This window comes from Pecten maximus, chromosome 9 (assembly GCF_902652985.1).
Source record: "Pecten maximus chromosome 9, xPecMax1.1, whole genome shotgun sequence".
Taxonomy (NCBI): Eukaryota; Metazoa; Mollusca; class Bivalvia; order Pectinida; family Pectinidae; genus Pecten; species Pecten maximus.
In genome coordinates, this window is record NC_047023.1 from 42,754,404 (window position 1) to 42,770,348 (window position 15,945).

The 15,945-nt window shown below is 42.9% G+C and overlaps 1 protein-coding gene across 1 annotated transcript; it reads right to left on the bottom strand.

Annotated features, from left to right (window-relative positions):
• Positions 1-3,403: 3,403 nt before the first annotated feature.
• Positions 3,404-14,991, bottom strand: LOC117335170 (ceroid-lipofuscinosis neuronal protein 6-like). Its single transcript, XM_033895130.1, has 7 exons — positions 14,833-14,991; positions 9,924-10,026; positions 9,307-9,405; positions 8,049-8,237; positions 7,799-7,854; positions 4,818-4,946; positions 3,404-4,274 (listed from the first exon to the last, which is right to left on the bottom strand). Exons 1-7 carry the CDS (start codon positions 14,910-14,912, stop codon positions 3,974-3,976), a joined length of 957 nt encoding a protein of 318 aa, XP_033751021.1. The 5' UTR covers positions 14,913-14,991; the 3' UTR covers positions 3,404-3,973.
• Between the last annotated feature and the right edge of the window lie 954 nt (positions 14,992-15,945).

A 15,945-nucleotide genomic window follows, 5' to 3' on the forward strand; every position in this document is an offset into this window, starting at 1 on the left:
CCTGATCTTAGATATGAAAAAGGCGACTATTGACGGAGATAACAGCGGTTAGATACGGCGCCCAGATCCTGTACCGGATTGGTCGTCTACCTGTACATACTTGACGTATTGGTCACAGTTTGATCTGTTATCTTGGTATCTTGCATACCCTAGTGTAACTTTAATCCACACACCCCACAAAGACTTATAACTGATTGATAAATACTCGACAATTCGATTTTTATTTCAGATCAATTTAACTGTGTTTTGTATCATCACGTTGTCCATTTGGATAGAGCGTCCGCCTGGTGTCGGAGTTCTTAGGTTTGAGTTCCAGTCTGACCGCCTGGTGTCGGAGTTCTAGGGTTTGAGTAACAGTCTGACCGCCTGGTGTCGGAGTTCTAGGGTTTGAGTACCGGTCTGACCGCCTGGTGTCGGAGTTCTAGGGTTTGAGTAACAGTCTGACCACCTGGTGTCGGAGTTCTAGGGTTTGAGTACCGGTCTGACCGCCTGGTGTCGGAGTTCTAGGGTTTGAGTACCGGTCTGACCACCTTATGTCGGAGTTCTAGGGTTTGAGTACCGGTCTGACCGCCTGGTGTCGGAGTTCTAGGGATTGAGTACCGGTCTGACCGCCTGGTGTCGGGAGTTCTAGGGTTTGAGTACCGGTCTGACCGCCTGGTGTCGGAGTTCTCGGGTTTGAGTACCGGTCTGACCGCCTGGTGTCGGAGTTCTAGGGTATGAGTACTGAGTACCGGTCTGACCACCTGGTGTCGGAGTTCTAGGGTATGAGTACCAGTCTGACCGCCTAGTGTTGGAGTTCTAGGGTTTGAGTACCGGTCTGACCGCCTGGTGTCGGAGTTCTAGGGTATGAGTACCAGTCTGACCGCCTAGTGTTGGAGTTCTAGGGTTTTAGTAACAGACTGGTCGTGCTTGTTTTCTCTCATGATGCATTAATATCAATTTTGTAGTTTTGTAGTTTTAGCGTTCCTTCGTCACTAGGGATCCACGACATGGACAGATCGTAAAAAGCACTTTTCTGCGTAATACGTGTGATATTAAAACACCTAAGTATACATACATCGCGACAGAAGTGTCATCCGTGCTGAAAACACTTACACCTCTAGAGCAACTAATATAATCTCGGGTATTTTTGAGAAGCATGGTCATATGTATGTTAAAGTGTTTGATTACACGAGGCTGGTATTCCGGAGCTTTCCTTAGGGACTAATTCACGGAGGTAAAGAATTCTTGGAACTCAGCCCTGTCAAAACTTTACAGTAAGAGGGTAAACATACTTCTTTTAATATTTGTTTATACATATATAAGTAAAATGTTACTTAGGTATTTAATTTCGAGGTGTCCTTAATCGAATACCCGCGAATATTACATAAATACTTTCCTTTTGATATTTCATTTGTTAAATTTCCTCTAGTTCCATAATCATTTTCTAGTCTGTAGAAAAATGTGTCTGCATAAAGTTTGACTGGCAAAGTAACACTGAGATTTTCGCTTACCGTAGAATACAGCTATTTTTTTCGGCATAATGAAAAAAAAAATGAAAAAAAAAATAATCTGCAAATCGACCTGATTTTGTTTTTGATTTGTTAAGCTTAACGAAAAATTGATTTCGAATTAACTATTTTTTGTTGTTTTTGAATTGTTCCTGGAGCTTTTAATATATTGCCCTGTCGCTGTTAGAAAAGCCATCATTTCTCCTTTGTCAGAAAAGTGTCCGTAGTTTTGATGGTTGTATCGTATCTTCATGGATGCATGTTTGCCCAGGTTGGAGGGCGCGGTGAGATCGGGTGTTGTATGAATTGTTGATAATAGATTAGTTAATCAGTAATGTCGGGCGGGCCCAGGTAAACCTGTGACATCAGGTACACAGATTCATAAATCAATGGCATGCATTCCCTACCGACGTGTTGAACGCGCCGTGCAGTTAGCAATGAATACAGGCTTTTCTTAACTAGCTGTCAGGTTTTCTATTACAGTCTAAACATTCTACAACAATTACGGAACAAGTCATATATCATCTGATGATTAAGTCACTCTTGTAGGTCCGGATAGAAGCGCGCGGGGGGTCTTACTGTTTACTGGAGTACCCACAACACGTGATCTGGGAGGTGTGAGATCGAACCCCGGTCGAGTAAGACGAGTGTGTTACCGGCCACTACGCTACCGACCGTTTTATATTATCCGGAAAACTTAGATTATCAAACTATCCTGTCCTTTTTGTCGAATTAGAGTTCTGATTTTGTCCGAAGGACTTGTTCATATTGTTTCCGTGACAGCTAGATGTCAACTAATAACGGAATGTAAACAACACCTGAAGATGTAGGTTGGTGACGACCATAGGGACGTTCATTAATAGCCGACATTATATTCTCCCTTGGAAATATTTCATTTCCTGTTGCGATATGCAGTCAAGGCTTTTGATGTTTGTTTGCAGGCCCAGTGGAATTTACTTAGATTTATATGACGGATGTCGTCGATTCGACATAGTTCTGTATGACGGGTGTTGTCGATTTGACCTAGATTTGTATGACGGGTGTCGTCGATTTGACCTAGATTTTTATGACGGGTGTCGTCGATTTGACCTAGATTTGTATGACGGGTGTCATCGTGACCTAGATTTGTATGACGTGTGTCCTCGATTTAACCTAGATTTGTATGACTGGTGTCGTCGTGACCTAGATTTGTATGACGGGTGTCGTCGTGACCTAGATTTGTATGACGTGTCCTCGATTTGACCTAGATTTGTATGACAGGTTTCCTCGATTTGACCTAGATTTGTATGACGGGTGTCGTCGATTTGACCTAGATTTGTATGACGGGTGTCGTCGTGACCTAGATTTGTATGACGTGTCCTCGATTTGACCTAGATTTGCATGACAGGTTTCCTCGATTTGACCTAGATTTGTATGACGGGTGTCGTCGATTTGACCTAGATTTGTATGACGTGTCCTCGATTTGACCTAGATTTGTATGACGGGTTTCCTGGATTTGACTTAGATATGTATGACGGGTGCCGTCGATTTGACCTAGATTTGTATGACGGGTGTCGTCGATGAAGAAGAAGACGTTCAGTCTTCTGGAACACCTGGTCTCTATTGTTCATATTTCCCCCTGTTTGATCGATTTATATTTAGAATTACGATTTTGTTTTTGTCTGTGTGATATTTTTGTAAATATGAGATATCCTATTTCGTAATTTTGTCCAGCGAAATTTTAGTCTCAAAACTTTAAATATTTACATTTTTGCAGAAACGTTATGACAAATACGACAACTGTCTACATTATTGGTATACATGCCGTATCAGAGCTATGAATTGTGGGTAATCATCGAGTAATACTTCCGGAACATGCGCTCGTGGCATTCCCTGTTGGTACAACTGTACATTTATCTATTAATCAGAAGACAATCGCTTTTATGACTTTATTTCAAACACATTTAGTCTATTACCATAAAAATAATTTATACTATTCAATCGATTAAAAACATACTCATTCACACCGCACAATGATAAACTTTTGCAAACATCATGAAATATTGTATCACAAAATCTTATCATACTTTATACAGACATACAATTTGCTTTCCTTTACTATTTTAGTCTGATAGATAAAATAAGACTGAATCTAATATAATTATCAACTTTTGTAAACGTACAACTATCCTACTTTACGTGACTTAGAGGTATTTGTGAAATTCTCAAAATCACTCTTCTTTTCACACATTTTCATCCAATTGGTATTGCTTGTGTTGAAAGGTATACATTATATATATGATTATAGAAAACAAAAACTGGAATCGAATTCCAATTATATAACACTATATAGTTTAGCGAAATAGATTTGTTAGTTTTCGATCGAAAATCTCACATATATATATTATATATATTCTCATATCCTTACTGGGAAAAATAAAACGTCATAAGACCAATACTAAAAATATTCCCCTTAGAATCTATCCATATAATCTATCCCAATCTCAGAATCGCGGAAATTTGACTTCGTGTAATGGCTTCTGGTCCTTCAAATGAAGGGTATAAAATGACCATGGTTCCGGCACATAAATTACCCCGGGATATTTTTGCCTCAGCACCGTGTCATTCCAAAGCAAAGCAACCCAAATGGTCACCAAGACAAGAGTTATGGTGAATGTGTGAAACAGAAATCGTCCGTTAATGTCCAGAATTTGTCCTCTCGACTTTTCCTTCACCCAGAAGATGACCATTGCAATATAGGTAAGTATGTAGACATTGAAGATTTGTCCCTCGGTAACGAGATACCTGCAAATAGAAAAAAATCCAGTTTTTATAATTACATTTATTGATACTCGGAAAAGGTATGGACGTCTGGATACCATTTTATTGTTAATTTACGAAGATAACGTCTTCTAACATGACAGGTGTAAACGAAATTAAACAGCAGATTAAAACATACCATGTTTGTTTTGTTTTTGTTTTGTTTTTGCCAATTTCCCAAAAGTTAGAAGCAAATATATATTAACTTTCCACGAAAATAATAAAACGGGCCAAAGTTACCCCTGTTTTCTTTATATCCAACGTATTCATTGCATCAATTTGAGAGATTTTATTGTTACCCCAAAAATAACAAAAAATGAATTAAAACCCCCTGAAAATAATTAAACTGACAATTTGGTTTTGAATGTTAAAATCTCAAGTTAAACTTATCAAATTATAGTCTTTATAACATTAAATGATCTCAGAATGATTTAATAATGTTTTCTTTAAAATAGTAACAACACCGCGAAAATTTGAGTGAGCCATCGAAAACAGTAATAAGGCAACATATCTGTAAAACGAGATTACCAGTAGTAGAGTCCACTAATGACCACCAGTAGCCACCACGCAGGACCGGTTTTCACGCTCATGTGCTCGTGTTTGGCTTTGAAACAGCCAGTAAAATACAGGAAAAAACATATGAAGAATGGAATGTACCTGTAAATAAAACAATGTTCAGAATAAATATACACAAAGTACAATTCACCTTCCCTAGCTGAGACACTTTACTCGGTACAGAGAGGAGTAGGCATGTCGTTACCACTGGTTAGTCACAGAGAGGAGTAGGCATGTCGTTACCCTTGACTAGCCACAGAGAGGAGTAGGCATGTCGTTACCCCTGGTTAGTCACAGAGAGGAGTAGGCATGTCGTTCCCCCTGGTTAGTCACAGAGAGGAGTAGGCATGTCGTTAACCCTGGTTAGTCACAGAGAGGAGTAGGCATGTCGTTACCCCTGGTTAGTCACAGGGAGGAGTAGGCATGTCGTTACCCCTGGTTAGTCACAGAGAGGAGTAGGCATGTCGTTCCCCCTGGTTAGTCACAGAGAGGAGTGGCATGTCGTTAACCCTGGTTAGTCACAGAGAGGAGTAGGCATGTCGCCACCCCTGGCTAGTCACAGAGAGGAGTAGGCATGTCGTTACCCCTGGCTAGTCACAGAGAGGAGTAGGCATGTCGTTACCCCTTGACTAGCCACAGAGAGAAGTAGGCATGTCGTTTCCCTTGACTAGCCACAGAGAGAAGTAGGCATGTCGTTACCCTTGACTAGCCACAGAGAGGAGTAGGCATGTCGTTACCCCTGGTTAGTCACAGAGAGGAGTAGGCATGTCGTTACCCCTGGCTAGTCACAGAGAGGAGTAGGCATGTCGTTACCCCTGGCTAGTCACAGAGAGGAGTAGGCATGTCGTTACCCCTGGCTAGTCACAGAGAGGAGCAGGCATGTCGTTCCCCCTGGTTAGTCACAGAGAGGAGTAGGCATGTCGTTAACCCTGGTTAGTCACAGAGAGGAGTAGGCATGTCGGTACCACTGGTTAGTCACAGAGAGGAGTAGGCATGTCGTTAACCCTTGACTAGCCACAGAGAGGAGTAGGCATGTCGGTACCACTGGTTAGTCACAGAGAGGAGTAGGCATGTCGTTAACCCTGGCTAGCCACAGAGAGGAGTAGGCATGTCGTTACCCCTGGTTAGCCACAGAGAGGAGTGGAATGTCGTTAACCCTTGACTAGTCACAGAGAGGAGTAGGCATGTCGTTACCCTTGACTAGCCACAGAGAGGAGTAGGCATGTCGTTACCCCTGGTTAGTCACAGAGAGGAGTAGGCATGTCGTTACCCCTGGTTAGTCACAGAGAGGAGTAGGCATGTCGTTACCCCTGGTTAGTCACAGAGAGGAGTAGGCATGTCGTTAACCCTGGCTAGCCACAGAGAGGAGTAGGCATGTCGTTAACCCTTGACTAGTCACAGAGAGGAGTAGGCATGTCGTTACCCTTGACTAGCCACAGAGAGGAGTAGGCATGTCGTTCCCCCTGGTTAGTCACAGAGAGGAGTAGGCATGTCGTTACCCTTGACTAGCAATAGAGAGGAGTAGGCATGTCGTTCCCCCTGGTTAGTCACAGAGAGGAGTAGGCATGTCGTTAACCCTTGACTAGCCACAGAGAGGAGTAGGCATGTCGTTAACCCTGGCTAGCCACAGAGAGGAGTAGGCATGTCGTTAACCCTGGCTAGCCACAGAGAGGAGTAGGCATGTCGTTACCCCTGGCTAGTCACAGAGAGGAGTGGCATGTCGTTAACCTTGACTAGCCACAGAGAGGAGTAGGCATGTCGTTACCCCTGGTTAGTCACAGGGAGGAGTAGGCATGTCGTTACCCCTGGCTAGTCACAGAGAGGAGTAGGCATGTCGTTAACCCTGGCTAGTCACAGAGAGGAGTAGGCATGTCGTTAACCCTGGCTAGTCACAGAGAGGAGTAGGCATGTCGTTAACCCTGGCTAGTCACAGAGAGGAGTAGGCATGTCGTTACCCCTGGCTAGCCACAGAGAGGAGTAGGCATGTCGTTAACCCTGGTTAGTCACTGAGAGGAGTAGGCATATTTCTTACCACTGGCTAGCCACTGAGGCGAAGACGAATATAGTTCACTGTTAGCTTAAATAAGATCATTCAAGTAACGAGTTTATTTTATTCCTAAAATAAACGTTTTGTAATAGACACAATATTTGACGAATATAAAGAGTAAAAATGCATTACACGACCGACCTTCAAGGACTCGAAAGTGATGTTGGGGTCCAGAATATTGAAAAAAAAGGTCTGGGAAGTCACGCTTGGTCTAAACGTCTTGGCCGACGTCTGGGGAAATTTTACAGTAATCATCAGCAAAGTTATCCCCCTTGTCTTGGTCGACATTATTAGGGAACGTTCCGGCAATCCTGGCGATTTCCGAAAAACTTCCGAAGATATCGACCTAGAGAAGGGGGTACTTTACCTTCAGCATTTGTTTTCCCGAGATGTTGTAGTCCGTAGATAAGGGAGGCAACTCAAATATATTGGCTACAAGTGTCAAATGGTAAAGATGGCAGAATGACGAGTTTTTTCCACCAAGTATTTTAAACGCTTATAAAAATTAGACGGCAAAAATTGAACTGCATTACGGATGATAAGCCCATGAATGCGTCATCATTTTAAATCATTTTGATCAAAATATTATGCATTCTTAGAGATATTAACCTGGATATTGTTGTGTATTTATATTGTCTCTCTGTATTTTCTTTTGATGTCAATATCATGAATTTAATTATTGTGAAACAACTTTCACTTACAAAACGAAATAGTGTTTTCGCGGTAAACAAGAGTTATTTAAAGAGAAATGCATACCTCAATATTTATTGTGGTCTGTTTTCATTGTTCTTTTATTATAACCGACAATATTACATTTCAATATATTACAGAAATAAAGGTGATTTTCTTCAACGTTGGGCAATTGATCTTTAGCGTAAGTATCGTTTGTATCTGTGACGTCACTTACCACATAAGGTGCCCGATAACTTCGTCGTAATTATACAATAGTTCAAAAGAGTCGATCTGGAACAAATATACACAAATATACAAAAGTGTCGACAGTTTTAGAATTACTTTTATCAAATTTTACGAAAGTATTGATTTTCAATGTTTGTAGCTGGTAAAATGTATCTATATTATAACGATATTATAGTAGTGTGAAATCCATTGAATTCCATGTTGGTTACCTTGGTGATTGTGACGTAACTGTTACTTACCAGTTCCTTTGGCTGTAGAGTTTGCATGATGGGATTGTCCCTGACCGACAGGTGGAGCTGATAACCGATGATGACGAGGCGGTGATTGATGGAATCCCCCACTAGGTGTATACTGCTCCCCATGACGAAGATTATCACACATAAATGGGTCAAGGTCGACGATAATTTCCTGGAACTTCGGTCAATCAGCTGCGCAAAAACCAGGGTCATTTTCGTAAAACTGATTGGAAAACACACGGTAAATACAAATGTTGACTAACTCTATTGTTCCTCTGCTGTAAGAGGCGACTAATGTCAACTCACGTTTAAGATGTACATTGGGGTCACAGGGGCTGTGATTGGGGTAACTACATATGGCTTGATGCGCGTTAGTAAAATATAAGTTTGTCCCAATGTAAATACAACGATGCAGGTACAGAACAAAAATCCTAAAATTGACACCTGGTAATCACGGCATTCCATAAAACATTTCAAAAATAAACAATGATGCTGGGTATTGCTACAGCAACAGTGCCCCCCTACTGGCCCCGCTAAAATGACCTTGACCCAAACACCATGAAACTCGAACTTGATCTGTAGTTTAGCATACTGAAGATACATACTAACTTTCACCAACATATATGCACCTTGAATCATGGCTGAGAAAGTGCGGAAAACTGAGTGGACGGACTGACAGACGGACGGGGGAAACCTAAAGTCCCCCGGTTTCATAGGTAGAGGACGAAACTTATACAAATCGTCTGAACCGCGATAAATGACAACACAAAGGCCAACTTTTACCGGAAACACAAGGCGGCACTGTTGGAGTTGTCAATGCCGACAACTATGGAACGCCCAATTAACATGATAATTATATTCAATCAATTGAACACATCTTCAAATAATTTAAGAAAGGTTCAATTCAATTAAAGATAGGTTTAATTCAATTAGAGATAGATTTAATTCAATTAGAGATAGGTAGAATTCAATTAGAGATAGGTACAATTCAATTAGAGATAGGTAGAATTCAATTAAAGATGGGTTGAATTCAATTAGAGATAGGTACAATTATAATAATAATAATAATATCTTTTATTTAACCAGGGTAACATATTTAGACAATGTCTAGTTTACAACATGGCCCTGCATGGCCCGTTACAATTCAATTAGAGATAGGTACAATTCAATTAGAGATATGTTCAATTGGATTAGAGATAGGTTCAATTCAATTAGAGATAGATACAATTCGATTAGACTGTTCATGTTGTAATTCACATACCTTGAGAATACAGAAAGGTGTAATGACGTTGTATGCCATATGGAAGTAGTCGCCGATACTGGGCTGGCTCAGGGGAAACCACTCTACAGGTACAAACAACTAAAATACGAAATAAATTACAGTGTATAAACATTAAATATTAATAGTTTATCCTTGACATGTAATTTAGATTTCCCCAGGATATATGTCAACTGTATACACATACAATTTCAGTAGGATTTGATTGTTGACAGATAATGAACTTGACTTCATTACTTATCTTGACATACCAAGTTAAACATGTACTTACACGTCCTCATAGTAAATGTGAGTAAGTGTTAGGGATAACACAACGATAAACCAAAAAACAAAACAAAAATATTTGTAAAAAAAATTATGTCTGTGCTACATGAACGTCCCGCTCCTATTCAACAAATCGCCCCGTGCAGAAGGGGTCAAAAAGGGGTCAAAGGTGATGTTTGACTCTATGTTTACAGTTGTAGAACTTGATGTTGTGATTCTTTCACTCCTAAATACATGTAACATTAACATCAGATAAAAGAGGAAACAATTAAATTAATAAAATGATGAAATATTATTTACATGATGAAAACCCTAAACATAGATACTAAACTTACTGCCGCTATCGGACGTCCGAAATCAAAGATCCAATTCTCAAAGGCCAACAAGAGCCATATATCCCAGTGAAACGTGTCCGACTTCCGGGCGGGCACGTCATCTCTACACCATTTAAAATAAAAACAAGTCATTCACAAGGTTTTAAACATAGTAAACTCCACTGCGGAGTATCTGTTATAATTAGGGAAAGGTATTTTCAGGTTTGCGGACCACAAGTATCACAGAAGAGAGTAGAGCGCTTTAAAATACAAAATCACTGATTTGTATGTACTCTCTCACCGAGACAAGTACATTTGTATGTACTCTCTCACCGGGACAGGTACATTTGTATGTACTCTCTCACCGAGACAAGAGCATTTGTATGTACTCTCTCACCGAGACAAGTACATTTATATGTACTCTCTCACCGAGACATGTACATTTGTATGTACTCTCTCACCGAGACAGGTACATTTGTATGTACTCTCTCACCGAGACAAGTGCATTTGTATGTACTCTCTCACCGAGACAAGTACATTTGTATGTACTCTCTCACCGAGACAAGTACATTTGTATGTTCTCTCTCACCGAGACAAGTACATTTATATGTACTCTCTCACCGAGACAAGTACATTTGTATGTACTCTCTCACCGAGACAAGTACATTTATATGTACTCTCTCACCGACACAAGAACATTTGTATGTACTCTCTCACCGAGACAAGTAGATTTGTATGTACTCTCTCACCGAGACAAGTACATTTATATGTACTCTCTCACCGACACAAGAACATTTGTATGTACTCTCTCACCGAGACAAGTACATTTATATGTACTCTCTCACCGACACAAGAACATTTGTATGTACTCTCTCACCGAGACAAGTACATTTGTATGTACTCTCTCACCGAGACAAGTACATTTATATGTACTCTCTCACCGACACAAGAACATTTGTATGTACTCTCTCACCGAGACAAGTAGATTTGTATGTACTCTCTCACCGAGACAGGTACATTTATATGTACTCTCTCACCGAGACAGGTACATTTGTATGTACTCTCTCACCGAGACAAGTAGATTTGTATGTACTCTCTCACCGAGACAAGTACATTTGTATGTACTCTCTCACCGAGACAAGTACATTTGTATGTTCTCTCTCACCGAGACAAGTACATTTGTATGTACTCTCTCACCGAGACAAGTACATTTGTATGTACTCTCTCACAGAGACAGGTACATTTATATGTACTCTCTCACCGAGACAAGTACATTTGTATGTACTCTCTCACAGAGACAAGTAGATTTGTATGTACTCTCTCACAGAGACAAGTACATTTGTATGTACTCTCTCACCGAGACAAGTAGATTTGTATGTACTCTCTCACCGAGACAGGTACATTTGTAAGTAGCCGATCTCAGAAATACTGGGAATATTAGATAAATTAGATAAATGTTTCTGCTGTTGTTTATTTCTTTGACTACTGTTAATCATTCTCAACGTCGAACTCGGCATCACTTTTTGTGACCACTCTGTCAAATTTGTTACAAATGTTTGAGGTTATCTTCTCCGGGTTGGAGACCTTACCCGGTACACCGGTAGTCCGGACATAACCTCTCCGAGTCGGAGACCTGACCCGGATCACCGGTAGTCCGGACGTTACCTCTCCGAGTCGGAGACCTGACCTGGATCACCGGTAGTTCGGACGTTACCTCTCCGAGTCGGAGACCTGACGTGGATCATCGGTAGTTCGGACGTTTCCTCTCCGAGTCGGATACCTGACCCGGATCACCGGTAGTCCGGACGTTACCTCTCCGAGTCGGATACCTGACCCGGTACACCGGTAGTCCGGACGTTACCTCTCCGAGTCGGATACCTGACTCGGTACACCGGTAGTCCGGACGTTACCTCTCCGAGTCGGAGACCTGACCCGGATCACCGGTAGTCCGGACGTTACCTCTCCGAGTCGGATACCTGACCCGGATCACCGGTATTCCGGACGTTACCTCTCCGAGTCGGAGACCTGACCCGGTACACTGGTAGTCCGGACGTTACCTCTCCGAGTCGGAGACCTGACCTGGATCACCGGTAGTCCTGACGTTACCTCTCCGAGTCGGAGACCTGACCTGGATCAGCGGTAGTCCGGACGTTACCTCTCCGAGTCGGAGACCTGACCTGGATCACCGGTAGTCCGGACGTTACCTCTACGAGTCGGATACCTGACCCGGATCACCTGTAGTCCGGACGTCACCTCTCCGAGTCGGATAACTGACCCGGATCACCGGTAGTCCTGACGTTACCTCTCCGAGTCGGATACCTGACCCGGTACACCGGTAGTTCGGACGTTACCTCTCCGAGTCGGATACCTGACCTGGATCACCGGTAGTCCGGGCGTTACCTCTCCGAGTCGGAGACCTGACCCGGTACACCGGTAGTCCGGTCGTTACCTCTCCGAGACGGATACCTGACCCGGTACACCGGTAGTCCGGACGTTACCTCTCCGAGTCGGATAACTGACCCGGATCACCAGTAGTCCGGACGTTACCTCTCCGAGTCGGAGACCTGACCCGGATCACCGGTAGTCCGGACGTTACCTCTCCGAGTCGGAGACCTGACCCGGTACACCGGTAGTCCGGGCGTTACCTCTCCGGGTCGGACACCTGACCCGGTACACCGGTAGTCCGGACGTTACCTCTCCGAGTCGGATACCTGACCCGGATCACCGGTAGTCCGGACGTTACCTCTCCGAGACGGATACCTGACCCGGTACACCGGTAGTCTGGGTGTTACCTCTCCGAGTCGGATACCTGACCCGATACACCGGTAGTCCGGACGTTACCTCTCCGAGACGGATACCTGACCCGGATCATCGGTAGTCCGGACGTTACCTCTCTGAGACGGATACCTGACCCGGATCACCGGTAGTCCGGACGTTACCTCTCCGAGACGGATACCTGACCCGGTATACCGGTAGTCCGGACGTTACCTCTCCGGGTCGGATACCTGACCCGGATCACCGGTAGTCCGGACGTTACCTCTCCGAGTCGGAGACCTGACCCGGTACACCGGTAGTCCGGACGTTACCTCTCCGAGTCGGACACCTGACCTGGATCAGCAGTAGTTCGGACGTTACCTCTCCGAGTCGGACACCTGACCCGGATCACCGGTAGTCCGGACGTTACCTCTCCGAGTCGGAGGCCTGACCCGGTACACCGGTAGTCCGGACGTTACCTCTCCGAGTCGGATACCTGACCCGGATCACCGGTAGTCCGGACGTTACCTCTCCGAGTCGGAGACCTGACGTGGATCACCGATAGTCCGGACGTTACCTCTCCGAGTCGGAGACCTGACCCGGTACACCGGTAGTCCGGACGTTACCTCTCCGAGTCGGAGACCTGACCCGGTATACCGGTAGTCCGGACGTTACCTCTCCGAGTCGGATACCTGACCCGGTATACCGGTAGTCCGGACGTTACCTCTCCGAGTCGGATACCTGACCCGGTATACCGGTAGTCCGGACGTTACCTTTCCGAGTCGGAGACCTGACCCGGATCACCGGTAGTCCGGACGTTACCTCTCCGAGTCGGATACCTGACCCGGTACACCGGTAGTCCGGACGGTACCTCTCAGAGTCGGAGACCTGACCCGGTACACCGGTAGTCCGGACGGTACCTCTCAGAGTCGGAGACCTGACCTGGATCAGCGGTAGTCCGGACGTTACCTTTCCGAGTCGGAGACCTGACCCGGATCACCGGTAGTCCGGACGTTACCTCTCCGAGTCGGAGACCTGACCCGGTACAACGGTAGTCCGGACGGTACCTCTCAGAGTCGGAGACCTGACCCGGTACACCGGTAGTCCGGACGGTACCTCTCCGGGTCGGAGACCTGACCTGGATCAGCGGTAGTTCGGACGTTACCTCATCGATTCCGAGACCTGACTCGGTCGAATAGTATAATGAATCACGTGACAGATCGCCTGAAGTTTCCATTAACGATTAGTATGTAGATAATGGAATTGTCCAATGTCGAGATGTAAGTGTTCCATAGGTATTTTAAATTCTACCTTCTGGGGTAATGTGATTTATATGATAAGACGAAAACCGGCCATAATGTGTTGTATTATATTTATTTTCATGGTAAGATAATGTTTATATTCTCCCACTATCTATAATAATTGTGACAATCTATCACTATAAGAAAGGTTATGTGATTTCATCCATGACTTAATAGTTCTTTTTGAAAAAGAATCATTGGTGAAATAAAAATGCCCCCCCCCCCCCCCCCCCCCCCCATTATAATATTATAATGCTTACTTGTAGGTAAAGTTTCTCAAGTAAAATAGGATTCACATTGTAAACGTTTACATAGAACTGTGACATTTTTCGTCCCTATTTTGAAATAATCGCTGGGTTTTTTTTCAAATTCCATGTTTTCTCCAAAATGTTTAGATATCAAGAAAATTAGCAAGGAAAAGCAAATCAGTTTTTACGACAAAGTGAATGGTGGTGAGATGATCACTCATGTCTATAATCATAAGTCGGTTCAGATGCTTCTTTCTCGTGCAGTTCTGGCTGACAGCATATACAGGTTTCCCGGCGACCCGGGTTCGAATCTCTGATCGCATGTAAAAGATACGGAGTCACCTGTTCGACTAGATTGTTTTTTTCTCAATAAGTCGACCGTTCAATATGAATATATACATAAAATAAACTGTCATAGGTGGTCGGGTGGCACAGTGATAAACTGTTCCCATTGTCGTACAATAAGACCCCACGCACGCTTTCAGCCAACAAGAGTGTTTCGAATTTTTTGTAAAATAAATAAAGTTTATTATAGATTAAATAGAGCGGGGTAACACAACATATAATTATTTCAGAGATTAGGGAACCGCCATTGTTCTCAAGCTCTGTAAGATTACACCACAGTACCTGTCTATCACGATATCCGGTTCTTCCAAGTCGTAATCCCGGGTCTGACGTTTTCGCAGGTTGCCGTACAAATCGGCCATGATGATTGACTGGTTGAATCAACTGTGCAATGTTTGTACCCGCTTAAGATACGGTGTTATCAGAAGCTTCTCGTATCAAACTGTACCCAGTTCTGACCCAGTGTATGTTAACAGTTCATATCAATACACTAGTTTGTTTACCCGAGTTTTGTGGCGACCGCTTCGTATGGTAAAGCAAGCTGACCTGTACGTCCATAAGATTGTACAACATATCGGTAGTGCACAGGGGCATGTCTAGTCTTATATAATGTATAGGTATTTATGGCTATTTTTGATATAAGACTAGACATGCCTCTGTGGGTAGTGACTATACAGGTTCATGTTATACAGAAATGTTTTAGAATAATTAACATACAAATTTCATGAGAATTAATAATGATTAGTATACTACTCTGAGTCTACACAGACCATTGTTATTATAGGGCCAATAACGTGGGAGAAATATATGTTTCTGCTATAAACCAGAGAATTGTTTGTTTGTTTATGTTTTACGGCCCATCGACAACTTGGGTCATTTAGGCCAAACAATATACTATCGTTTTTTTTTTATTTTTAACGTTAATATCAGATAAAATTTGTCATTCTTAAAAGCATCCGTATTGTATATGTAGATCATAATGATAAAAAGTTGGTAAAATATGTATATGTACGAGTAGATTATGTGAATTTTGTGATCTTATATAGAACGTCAAAGACAGTAACGTAAAAGACATCAAAGTCTATAAAATAGATCGATTTCTTTCAAGTAGCTAAATATTGTTTTCGAATCCACGGAACTGAAAAGGGTTTTCATATCCGGGACTCGAAAGTATTTATCACGAATGTGCTTGAAATCAGAACATTCTATTAAAAAATGCTCCACTGTGAATTGAGCATCACATGCGTAACACACGGGTGGATCCTCTCGTTTCAAAGGGATATGTATGCCCGGTACGGAGCCGAGAGAGGACTATTTTCTCTCTACGATCCTTCCGAACTGGTGTTGATGTTTTAAATTTTAACTAATTACAGGTTATATATCTGTATATGGTAT

Bases quoted from the DNA above. Each gene is read 5' to 3' on its own strand.
- LOC117335170 (XM_033895130.1), bottom strand. From the start codon at position 14,912: ATGGCCGATTTGTACGGCAACCTGCGAAAACGTCAGACCCGGGATTAC. The intron at 7,855-8,048 runs GTAAGTAACAGT...TATTTGTTCCAG, and splicing joins CTCTACAGCCAAAGGAACTG to ATCGACTCTTTTGAACTATT. The intron at 4,947-7,798 runs GTAAGTGACGTC...TTTTATTTACAG, and splicing joins GTTATCGGGCACCTTATGTG to GTACATTCCATTCTTCATAT.